The following is a 12,477-nucleotide window of genomic DNA, read 5'->3' as shown; positions in this document are numbered from 1 at the left end:
TGAGTTACAAAACAGCCACAATCAAAGTTTAGCAATTAATCTTTCAGTTTTGCTCTGATGCTTGTCTTTTTTTGAAGTGTTTGTTTTTGTTCTGTCTCTGCTCTTTCTCTCTCTCTCGCTCCATGTTGCTTCCCCTGGCAACACAGACGCCCGATTGAAGCTGCCGAATTTTACTGTCATTATTTTTTGACAATCCTAGTTCTCGCGCAGCTGCATTCTCTCAAGGTGCCCCGGCTCTGTCTGTACTCCTTGCTGTTGTGCTTTGCTTTGGTTTCGTGCTGGTATTTATTATTTATTTTTTTTTCATTTTCAGCATGCGCGATGTTTCGACGCTTTGCCCAGGAGGCTTTGCACTTCGCTCTGCTATTTTGATGTTTTTTAGCCACTGTAGCAGGAGACATGACAAAAAAAAAAGAAAGCGAGAGAGAACCTTCTGGGAATTTTATGTGCACCGGATCCACTAATGGAATGTGTGGCTTTTGTGGCCAGTAAATGGCAAGAAGCCAGAGATTGCGCGTCTGCAAATTCACACAATGTGACTTCAATACAACACATAGTAAAAATTACTGATGCAGCGTAAGAGTCCGTGTCTCCAGGTTTGAGTGGGATATTCAGTGTCTCCACGGACAGACTGGTGGATAATTGGTGCTCATGGCAGCAGTCATAACATATTTTCAAAAATAGCATCACAATAATAAACCAGTTCAGCGCACGATTAAATGACCTGGCCACATAATTTCTGTTTATAATGATGACAATAAGAATAAATTGTTGCTTCCTCTTCACACAAACACCGAAGCCGCGTTCAGACTGCCAGCCAAAATCAGATTTTTAGCCCATCCAGATTGAAACCTCGACACCAATAAACGTCGTTGCTACAGCAACCTGTCAGACGGGTCAATAATGTGGCCCTGTCTGAACAGAGCCAGATCCCAGTTGGACACTTGCTAAAAAAAACAAACAGTGTGGACAATCATTTGAGTCGGATTTGAGAAGGAATCTGATTTGAATCAGATTCGCCTGCAGTCTGAACGCAGCCCCACAGCACAGACCGACAGGGACGTGGCATCCGAGAAGCGACTACTGTCTGACATAGTGACACGTTGAAGCTTTGAGGAGCTTTTTTCTTTCCCATCACCATTTCTGCGTCTGCTCCGTTTGTGGCTATATTTAGCCAGGACAATTGCAATCTGATGCAACAACGGTGCAAATTGCTCACATCGCCTAAACTAGACGGGCGTGGTATTATTAGCACCGTGCGCTTTTTGGATCAAACTGGTAAATGGAGCGGGGGAACGTTGGCAATGAAGTGGTACTGAGAGTGGCATCACGTAGTTCAGTCGTAGCGAATTATGACCCGAGAATGTGTTTACAGCAGACGAGGCTTCGTTTATAGCACAGGTTATATACAGCTCGCTTTTACGAATTGGAGGAAATTGAAATCCAATAGGTTTAGTTGCTGAGGGAAAGTCTCTTGAATCCTTTTAAAAACCATGTTTTAAAAGTATGTTCTGAACCAGCTGAAGTCAGTATTTAAAAAGTGTCGGTGTTAAAAATGCAAGAGTGCTTTTTGTGACGCTATAAAAGATGTAAGAGGGATGGATATTTTGGGGAGAAAAGGCATGTTTTTCTCCTTTCAGTCAGTCTGTCTTTGGGAGGGAGTGCACCAGTCACATCCTGCAGTGCAGATTTATTTTAAAATAGCGTACATGCAGACACACACACGCACACGCAAATAAACACAACGAAATTCCCCAAAGATGATCTGAATGTTTTGTCAGCCCTATGTAGGTCAGGGAAGCTCAAAGCGCACTTTTATTTTTAGGTGTAAGTGCATTAAACTTGCATGAGTCCCGTCTTTTTTTCTCCGATGCTAATGAGGCTAAAGTTATGAGGCGGCGCCGCGCGCAGCCTCAACCCTGTTTGACGAGGCAGCTCACCGGAGGCCCGCGTGAGGAGACGTCACATGAACGAGGAGGCTCCTGTCTCACTGTACAGTCGAAGTGATCCTGGAGTTAAAAAAAACAAAAAAAAACACCCAGCACGCGCATCCAATCAGAATCCATTCTGCAGGTTCCCTGGAGCAGAACGTATCGTATATGTCAATAAATAATTAATCGCTGCCATGTTATTTCTTTAACCTTCTTTTATTCATTTATTTTTTATCAATAGCGTGGTTGAATATGTTACAATAGTTCACAGGAGGAACAGTCGATACAGTACATCTAAGAATGGCAAGAGAGTAATACGCGGCCATATGGAACATTTAAATGTGCAACAGCACATTTAAATAGCGTGCCAGTGGCAGGGAATCCAATTTCTGCACTTTTCTAAATGGAGCCTTCCACTGGCAATTTGTCTTTATTGGGAAAAGAGACTTTTACCTCCGTTCTGGTTTCTTTCAGCCGCGTTCGGCCATCGACAGGATAGTCAAAGCCAGATCTACACACTCATACGCAGCTCATTGTCTCTCCCACTTTGCATGCACGTTAAGTATGAATTAATGACTCTGAGGAAATTGTTTAATGTGCAGTTTGAAATACAAAAAATAAAAAATAAAAATAAAGTATTTTCATATATATATATATATATATGTATTTATATATATGTACATATATATATATATATATATATATATATATATATATATATATATATACATATATATTTCCTTTTTGTTCTACTTTGTTTTGCAGATGTGATGTGAACACCAATGATGTCACTGTTGTCACTGCGGTGGCAGTTTCACTACTTCTGGACAAATGTCTGCAAAGAAAATCCTTTTTTTTTTTCTTCCTCTTTTCTTTCCACAGAGGGCACAACATTTGCAGTCAACATTGTTTTTAAGGTTCAGTTTGGTTTTTTTTAAAGTTCAAATTTGAAATTTGTTGAGAATTGAAATTCTCTTGAATAACCTCTGGATAGTTATTCAAGAGGCAAGACCACATTTGCATCATAATTTTTTCTGAGTTTACTAATTCCATCGCCTACTTTCTCTCAGAACAATACGACGAGACAGTCATGAACAGTTGGGGGCGCTGTCCTAACTCCACCACCATCCTGTATGTCTGGTTGTGGACAGAGTCCCCACCCCTCTTCCTCTGTCTTCTGTCCTCCCCTCGCTCAGTCTTCACCTGTGCACCTCCCACCTCCTCCTTTCTTCCCTGCTGCTGGAACATCCACTCTTGTGTCCAACTTTCATCCACCTGCACCGGACGGGCAAAGAATTTGGCAATATAGTTTGAAATTAGCAGAAGCTTGAGAAAATCAAAGGGGGAAAAATTGCGTTATATGCGGATGCCTTTGTGAAGTTGAGTAGGATCAGAGGTCTTTCATGTGGTACGTATGGAAAACACTGTTGTTGTTTTGGTTTGGTGGTTTGGTTTCTTTTGCTAAATACACCAGACTGTGGATTGCGTCATTTGATTTATTGCTGGTGTCATGATGATTTACCAACTGTGTCATTTCCTAAATGTTTTGAGGAGTCTACTTTCATTTCCTGAAAGAGACATGCACTGACTGTACTCACTGTGTCCTGCCAGCTAAAAATGCACTAAAAGCCTTTCTGAGACTGGAAGCATGCCCTTCAGAATACGCATTAGAATACGTATGAGAACTGATTTGACTGATAGAACTTCTATTACTGTGCACTGATGAGGGAACTGTCTTTTTAAATTCCTAACTTAAGCAGTCCCTATACTTCATTTGGCTCTGCGCTTTTACTTTAAAATCCTTTGATTGGCTTGGTTGGTTGAGGCGTTCTACATACTTGGATGAGATTAATGGTCGCTTCTTTGACACCGCTGGACTCCGAACTCCATCTGAACGGCCCCGTTCATTATCTCCCTGGCGAGTATCCATATCCGCAGCACAAATTGGCCGGTCACACTCATTTTTAATTATTAAGCCCCCTTATTTGTCCGGCCGCTGACGACATCGCGGGTTCCTTGTTATTGCGCTGATATGTGATCCAGTCAATGCCAATGTCGGGACACTGGATACTCTCTGCTTTGTGATTGAGGGTCCAGACAGTGGATGGCAATGGCGGTGATAGTGTGTGTGGGTGGGGTGTTGATATGGTGGGTGATTCCAGTGGAGTTAAATGTCTCATCGGCTTCCAATGATGAAGATGATCACCAGGATTGCCCTGCATGGGTTAAGGTTGCACAAGCTGGCTCGGCATTGGCCGCACAGGAGCCCTGAAGAGAAGGGCATGCAAATACTGAACATGCACGTGGACACAAAGTGAAGTTCACAGTCATATTATAGCATAATCACCCTCCTGTCACCTTCTGCCTGTGTCTTCTTCTGTCCTTCTCCAGAGCAGGAAAAGGAGTTTTCTCAGCCATGAAGCTCGGCAAGATCAAAATGTCCAAAGATGATCACAAGAATAGAGGTAAAGCCCCAAAAAAATGCCCCAAAAAGGTTGTTTTGCCACTTATGCTTCTCAAAATCAGCCCTTTGTGATGTCACCAAGGAGCATTCTGGACTAAATATCTTGTCCTCTGGAGGTTTTTTGTTTTAACATCATTAATGTGGTTGTGCTCCACTGGACTTGAGTCACAATATGGAAACTTAAAATGCAAGACAATCGCCTTTGGACTAAGTCCAGAAACAGTCTGTAATTGTAGGTTTACTTGATGTTACTGCTCCAGATGAGCCAGCCATCCTGGACATGGAGGACCTGGACAGGAGGGCCATGCGCCTGGCCGGGTCCCTGGAACCCGACACCATCTCTCTGGCCTCCGTCACGGCCGTCACCACCAACGTCTCCAACAAAAGGTGCAATATTTTGATGCCACAGATATGCGAGCATCTGAAAAAAACAAAAGGAAAGAAAGACAAGGCCATGCAGATCAGGCCTAACATGAACCAGTCTGGGAATATATTGTGTGTGATGCAGGATAAACACTGGTCTGGTTCATATTTTCTAGGTCAAAGCCGGATATAAAGATGGAGCCAAGCTCTGGAAGACCGGTGGATTATCAGGTGTGTGTGTGTGTGTGTGTGTGTGTGTGTGTGTGTGTGTGCACACTTGTCTCCATTTACCTTGAAGACTGTGTGATGAATAATCATTTGCTCAGATAGATTGAGCTCATTTTCAACAAGCAAGAATATCCTTGTTTTAAACAAACAAAAAGTACTTGGCAGCAATTCAAAACTATGAGATAATTGGGTTTTACTGACCTAACAAATGTTCTTGAGTGGGAGAATACTCAAACAGAGCAGACAGACTCCCTCCAAATTGCCTCCAAAATACCAAATTGACAGCTTAAATCGTGTGTATATCCATAGTTACACATCTCAGTTGTCTTTGAAATCCTGCAGCTCCCCCACTGTAACCACCTCCAGAATGATCCGAGCCCACGGCCTGTTTCCATGACCTATTTCATTTGAAATCATGAATTTACACAACTCCAATCTCTGGCTAATGAAAAGGCCGGGAACTTTTTTTTCCTTCTTCTTTTTATTTCTCCTCTCCCTTCATTATGCAGCAGCTAATTAAACCAGAGGGACTTCCAGGGACTGTTGAAACCTGTGGCTCGCTTCTAGTTTATCGATCAAATGCAGCTTTATTTTAGCCGGGGGAACTTTTTTTCAAGCGCGATCCCACACCGAAAATATCCGGCATTTCGTTATTTAAAGTTTTGGTTTTGCATTTTTAAGTGAGTCGCGCGGGTAATTACAGCATTGTTTTTGAGGTTTCGGAACTCTTTCATTTCTGGTGAAAGACCCCGACAGCCTTTCATCTCTGAAGGACAAACATCTCCCCTCAGATAAGCATAACCGTGATCGAGGCCCGACAACTGATTGGCCTCAACATGGACCCAGTGGTGTGTGTGGAGATCGGGGATGAGAAGAAGTACACGTCCATGAAAGAGTCGACCAACTGTCCGTACTTTAATGAGGTGAGACTTCCGAAACGTTGTAAAGTCGTCCTGAAAGTTGATGTTTTAATGTAAAATCTATAACAATTTGTTAAAGGAAATCAGGATAGCTTTCTTTGTTTTGTTCCTCATATGTTGTTCACACCTAATTGTCTGTATTACGCCTTTAAATTAGTCATAATTTAAATTTGAATTTAAATAAATCTTGATTCCAACTTTAAGTCTAGATTGTTTTTAGAATTTGATATGGTTTCATGAGATTAAATCTGGAAGTCTTGCAACCAAATTGAACGCCAGTGAAACCAATGAAACCTGCAATGTTTTTTTTTGGGTTGACAGAAAATTAGAAACAGGTATTTTATTGACGCTCACACTCCCTGTACAGCAAACATTTGCCTTTCTGCCCCAATCCTGCAGTCCTGTCTTCCATGTTGTATTGTATTTGTGTCATATATGTTTGGACGGGGATTGTACAATTTTGCGTGTATTTAGGGTTCATGGGACAAATAAAGGGCTCATTCCTTCTGCTACCGTTTCAATACAAGTCTGTTGTGTTCCATCTGCACTCCTGCAACCTAAAGGGCATCAGAGAGAACCCGAGATGTTGAATCCGCTGCTGTACTTTCGGTTCATTGAGGTCAAGAGATATTGACTTTACCGGCCAGCATTCACCACAGAGATCCCAGCGATTCTCGTGCACCCGCAGCAGGAGGAAGTGGTGGTTAGAGCGTCGCTCAAAGCTCGGCGGCTGAAATGTGTCCTGTTGGGAGCCGGAGCGGCAGTTTGTCTACTATCGATCCGTCCGCTTTTGTCTCAGGGGCCTCTGTGGAGTAGCGCGGAGTGACGATAACAGCCCTCCAAGCTTCCTCTCCTCCTGCCGCGACCCTCCGCCTTGATCAGACTCTCTGTGTTACACGAGGCTTAACAGCCATTGACAATCATCATCCGTGTCATCGCCACAGCCAAGGCCCGGCATCCTTGTCGATTTTCTTGTGTTTTTTTTTTTTAACTTCCTTCCACGTTGCGTACAATTTGCCCGTCGGCTGTGGCGGGTCACGTTGAACCGTGGCTGCAATATTTGCCGCAATATTTTCTCTCTACCTCTGAGGTAGATAGAAAAAAGATCAAAAAAGACTGCTGCATAATGTTTTCCCCTCCCCTCCGCAGTATTTCGTCTTTGACTTCCACGTCCCTCCAGATGTCATGTTTGACAAGATCATCAAGATTTCAGTGAGTGCAGCCCAGAGCTTCCGCCCCAGTAGCATTAAAGCTACAAGTTCTCCTTGTGTTCTGCTGAAATAGGATTTTACACCATCATTTTTTTTGTAGGTTATCCACTCGAAAAACCTCCTTCGGAGCGGGACCTTGGTGGGAACTTTCAAGATGGACGTTGGAACCGTTTACTCCCAACCAGGTGAGCTGTAGAGCAAATGCCACAACTGAAATACACACGAGTCCTGATTCACTAAGATGATTTTTTATGCCTTCCAGAGCATCAGTTCTACCACAAGTGGGCCATGTTGTCTGATCCTGCTGACATAACAGCGGGATGCAAAGGTTACGTGAAGTGCGACATCGCCGTGGTGGGTAAGGGCGACAACATCAAGACCCCTCACAAGGCCAACGAGACCGATGAGGACGACATAGAGGGGTGATAACCTGTTTTTTTTTTATATCTAGACTTTAAATGTATATTTTCCACCCATGTGACCTACATTAACTCATTGATTGACTAATTGATTGATTAATTATTGAGTACTTTTTCCAATGCAACCTGTGAGAACACCTACGAACAAGTACTGAAAAGTCGCGGCTAGAGGAGAGCGTCAACGTACGTCAACCTTCTATCGTGTTGATGTAGGAACCTTCTGCTGCCGGAGGGCATCCCGGCAGAGCGGCAGTGGGCCAAGTTCTATGTGAAGATCCACCGCGCCGAGGGCCTCCCGAAGATGAACACCAGCATCATGGCGAACGTGAAGAAGGCCTTCATTGGGGAGAACAGAGACCTGGTGGACCCCTATGTCCAAGTGCACTTTTCTGGCCAGAAGGTAAGCCCCTTCACATGTCACAATCTGTCTCTCCTGGCCATGTTATAGAGCATTAATAACCAACTTCTCTACAGGAAACAAAAAAAGAAGAACTCTGATCTCCAGCGTTTTGATCTGATTTGGATTGTTTATCGGGTAAAATGCATCGTGTGTCTTCAGGGGAAGACGACGGTCCAGAAGAGCAGCTACGAACCCATTTGGAACGAGCAGGTCATCTTCACGGAGCTCTTCCCGCCGCTCTGCAAGCGCATCAAGGTCCAGATCCGAGACTCGGACAAAGTCAACGACGTGGCCATCGGAACCCACTTCATTGACCTGCGCAAAATATCGAACGATGGCGACAAAGGTTGGTTGAAAGACAACGGTGGGAGCACTGGTGAATGGGAAGCTGTGAGCTCCACTGATCACCTTGACTTTACTAATCTTTGACAGTAAAACAATCTTACGACCCTGATTGGCTCATTTACACAGATACAAGGACGATTTGTGCTTTGATTCCCAAAAATAAAAACCTTGTGGAAGAAGCCCATCTCAGACTTTTACCGAACCCTCTCTTGAAATGACCTCCTCCAGGCTTTCTCCCCACTCTGGGCCCGGCCTGGGTCAACATGTACGGCTCCACCCGCCATTACACTCTGATGGACGAGCACCAGGACCTGAACGACGGGCTGGGGGAGGGCGTGTCCTTCAGAGCCCGCCTCCTGCTCTCCGTGGCCGTGGAGATCCTGGACACCACCTCGCCAGAGATCATCAGCTCCACCGACGTGCAGCTGGAGCCCGTCTCCAACATCTCAGAGGTGGGATCCGGTAGCCGAGCAGCATCATACGGAGCCGCTAACGCGGAGGTGTGGAAGGTCGGCGCGTTGTGACAGCACTGCCGGGCGCTCGTGAACCTCCTGGCCTTTCCATAAATAGCGGGAGGCAACATTTCGGTGTTGTATCGGCAACATGTGTAGTCAACTGCTCATCAGGGAAATTAGAGATATCACAGCCCTCACAGTATTCCCATCAGCTATTGAGCCTCCTGGCGGCTGCGGAGAAACGACCCCCGTGGGAAGCTCCGCGGCTGCCAGCTGTGCTCCGTGCCAGCTGTCAGAGTGCCGAGGAGAAGAAGCTAAATTCGCCATTGTTTCCCGAATGATGAAGCTCTTTTAAATTGTTAATCGAGTGGGGAAATATTTATAAAGGAATAATTGTTTACAGGTAAAATAATATTAAAAGCCTTGATAATAATAATAAAAGCACTGAGCTCAATATGAGCATTTTAAAATCCCAATCGTTTGCAACGGTTTCTATCAGGCTTATAAATAGATAACTAGTAATGACTAAATCTATTAAAAAAAACTATTTTGCAAAGAGTTTTTTTTTTTTTTTACTGATTTTAGATTTATGTTGACAGACAGAATGCATTTTTTTTCTTTTTTCTTTTTAATTTTTTTAAAATTGTATTTAATTTTTAATTTTTAATTTATTTTTTTTTTATAAAAAAAATAAAAGAAAAAAGAATGTATTTTCTTTTATTTTTTGTTTTACTGCCCATAACGGGGGTCAGGACCTTTCAGCCCACACCCGCGGTGAGGCCGGCCAGACTGGTGCTCGTCATATAGATTATTCCATTAACGGCAGCCACGGTCAAGCATCCATGACAAGACATGCTCAAGTGTGGCAGCCATTAGCTCTGGTTTTTAAGCCTCCAAAGGGAAGGCATTGAGTTTTTCTGCTGCCGGTAAACACGCCCTCCACCTATCCCCAAAGAAAAGACGCGAAGGATTTGCTTATGCATTTGCGCTAAAACAAACCCCGCCGTTGTGTGTCGGTGCAGCGGAGCAGCAAATGCGGCGAAATTGTCTCGCAAATGAAATATGGAGCGAAACATCTGACTCATTAACCCAGGGGAGGGAAGTGTGATGCAATGTTATTCCACCAGGGACTCCCTAATAAAAATGAATCCCCCCCCAGCCCGAGAACACAACACGGTTTTGTTTATCCGCTCCTCCCTCTCTCTCCTCTTCATCCCCGACAGAGCGCCACGGGGAAAATGGAAGAGTTCTTCCTCTTTGGTTCCTTCCTGGAGGCCACCATGATTGACAGGAAGATCGGCGACAAGACGATAAGTTTCGAGATCACAATAGGTGCGCGACTCTCTCGCCGCTGTACCGCGAGGAAAAACGGAAAATCAATATCGCGACGTGTCCGCCGACAGGTAACTATGGCAACCAGATAGACGGCGTGAGCAGGCCTTCGTCGTCCAAGAGGAAGAAGAAGGACGGGGACAACGAGGAAGAGGAGAGCGAGCTCATCCAGAACTCCAGCGACGAGGAGGCGGACGAGGACGCCGAGCTGGCGTCTGTCTCCTGCACCCCTCTGATGAAGCCCGTCATCACCGACAGGTCGAGGGTGCACACACTCACCCAGACGGTGTCAAATACAAAAGAGTCCCAGAAAAGTCTTTTTCTACACAAACACAGAATTTTGTGTTTTTTCTGCACAGGAATTATTTTCACCTGCCCTACTTTGAAAAGAAACCATGTGTGTACATCAAGAGCTGGTGGCAGGACCAGAGGAGGCGGCTCTACAACTCCAACATGATGGACAAGATCGCTGACAAGCTGGTCAGTCAAACACTCTCTCAGGCATCCTGTCAAAGTCCTCCACTACCAGTCGACTTCCTTTAAGATGTGATTAAAAAAAGAAGAAAAACTTTGCCAGCTGCCCCTGAAAAGTCGGGAGTGATGGATTTTTTTTTAAAGTGACTAACTGCTGAGTTGCTGTTAAAAAAAAAGGATTCATTTGCATGCTGCAGTAGTGGCAGTTTTATCAGGTGGTGTTTTACCGACGCCTTCGTCATGTTGCCCAAAAGGAAGCCGCAAGCTGTTTCCAACTCTTCAGTTCGAAAAGTAGCTCCTGATCTGACCTACAAAGACATTTTATCAGGTTATTTGCGATAGTAAGCAATTCAAAAGAAAATTGTGTTTTTGTCCCAACAGGAAGAGGGTCTGAATGACGTGCAGGAGATCTTTAAAACAGAGAAGGCCTTCCCAGAGCGCAGAGTCAGGGGAGTGCTGGAGGAGCTCAGCATCGGCTGCAGGCAAGCTGCACAAATAATGATCATTTGTCAAAATCGTGTGTGTGTGGGTGTCAGGAAGACGTGCACGGGCAGCGATGCCAAGGCTGAAGTTTGCAGCGTGCAGAGGACATCCAATGGCCATCTGCAGTAAAAATTAGCAACGTGTCGCGGTCTTTGTCTCTCTGTCTTTCTGACGTTTCTGCTTCATCCCCCTGTTCTCCGTCCAGCCGGTTTGTGACGCTGGCCAACAAGGACGTGAACCAGGCGGGCCGCACCAAGCTGGATCGAGAGCGGCTCAGGTCGTGCATGAGGGAGATGGTACGAGGACGCGTTTGTCCCGGGAGCCGGTTTGGGTTTTTTGAGAGCGAGCCGTCGACGCGGCGCTCGCCTGATGAAATGAAATTGGTTTTTAAAGCACTTCAACCCCTCCGAGCCGCCACTTGTAGCGCTTTTGCGTTTGTCGGCGAGAGCTCATTACCTCGTCTGTTTTCATATTCCCTGCGAGTCATGGTTGTTTTTGATTGCACGTCGCTCGGATTCCTGGAGGGGAGCAAAGAGAATATAACCTGATCCATGGATAACTTGGATGTCTGTATTCAGTGCAGTCACAGTGATGAGTGATGGATGCATTACAGCTTTTTAAACAAGATAGATAGATAGATAGATAGATAGATAGATAGATAGATAGATAGATAGATAGATAGATAGATAGACAGAGTTGTTGGGATTACGCCATAAAAGTAGTCCAACTACTGATTACTGATTACTCAAAAAAAAGTAATCTAATTACTTCTTTAACTACTTTGTTTCATATGTAATCAATTACTAAATACTACTTACTTTAGTTGAAAAAAGATAAAGTAACAGTTGAGAACGTCTTGTTTCTTTCCTTTGGTTGTTTTTCTAAATTTCAGCAATTTTTTGGACAATAAGATATTTTTAGCTTGCAAAATATTTCAGAAAAGTAATGGAATCGTTACTTGATAAAGTAATAATGATATAATTACCAGTTTTGCCACAGGAATCACATTACATGACGTTACTGAAAAAGTAGTTCAATTACAGCCGTGGATTACTTAGTAATAGATTACTCGCCAACACTGTAGATAGATAGATAGATAGATAGATAGATAGATAGATAGATACTTTATTTAACTGTTTCACAATATACATTGAAATAGCAGATATCTTACGTGATACCAGCAGACAAACATGTAAAATGTTAAGGAAGTCATGTAAACAGGCCTGTGGATTCCCATTTCTGCACCAACTCTGACAACAAGACTGCAAAACTGTCTTGCATGACCAACGTTTTTTTCTGCATGTAAGACTGTCAAACTGTTGCAAACAGCGAGAAGGTCAATAGAACAATATTAGAAATGTGCATTTAGTGTATGACTGAATACATGCACGCGAATGCATGCACACGCCACGTCCCCCACTGTTGGCATGCATCACCAATCGGTTGACATCT

General features: G+C 44.1%; 1 protein-coding gene across 1 annotated transcript in view; it reads left to right on the top strand.

Annotated features, from left to right (window-relative positions):
• otofa (otoferlin a) overlaps positions 1-12,477 on the top strand; it is a 65,318-nt gene that overhangs the window by 33,388 nt on the left and 19,453 nt on the right. The window contains exons 6-20 of the mRNA XM_076013500.1: positions 4,323-4,396; positions 4,656-4,782; positions 4,935-4,989; positions 5,778-5,909; positions 7,056-7,118; positions 7,218-7,302; positions 7,380-7,539; positions 7,750-7,936; positions 8,096-8,282; positions 8,510-8,733; positions 9,960-10,068; positions 10,140-10,326; positions 10,428-10,548; positions 10,924-11,024; positions 11,231-11,321. Of these exons, the coding sequence (XP_075869615.1) occupies positions 4,323-4,396; positions 4,656-4,782; positions 4,935-4,989; positions 5,778-5,909; positions 7,056-7,118; positions 7,218-7,302; positions 7,380-7,539; positions 7,750-7,936; positions 8,096-8,282; positions 8,510-8,733; positions 9,960-10,068; positions 10,140-10,326; positions 10,428-10,548; positions 10,924-11,024; positions 11,231-11,321 (1,903 nt within the window). The remainder of the gene's footprint in view (positions 1-4,322; positions 4,397-4,655; positions 4,783-4,934; positions 4,990-5,777; positions 5,910-7,055; positions 7,119-7,217; positions 7,303-7,379; positions 7,540-7,749; positions 7,937-8,095; positions 8,283-8,509; positions 8,734-9,959; positions 10,069-10,139; positions 10,327-10,427; positions 10,549-10,923; positions 11,025-11,230; positions 11,322-12,477) is intronic.

This window comes from Nelusetta ayraudi, unplaced genomic scaffold (assembly GCF_046127955.1).
Source record: "Nelusetta ayraudi isolate G7.1 ecotype Tasmania unplaced genomic scaffold, CSIRO-AGI_Nayr_v1 ptg000151l, whole genome shotgun sequence".
Classification (NCBI taxonomy): domain Eukaryota; kingdom Metazoa; phylum Chordata; class Actinopteri; order Tetraodontiformes; family Monacanthidae; genus Nelusetta; species Nelusetta ayraudi.
Note: the sequence above shows the minus strand (reverse complement) of the source record. Positions and strands in the feature narration are given on the sequence as shown.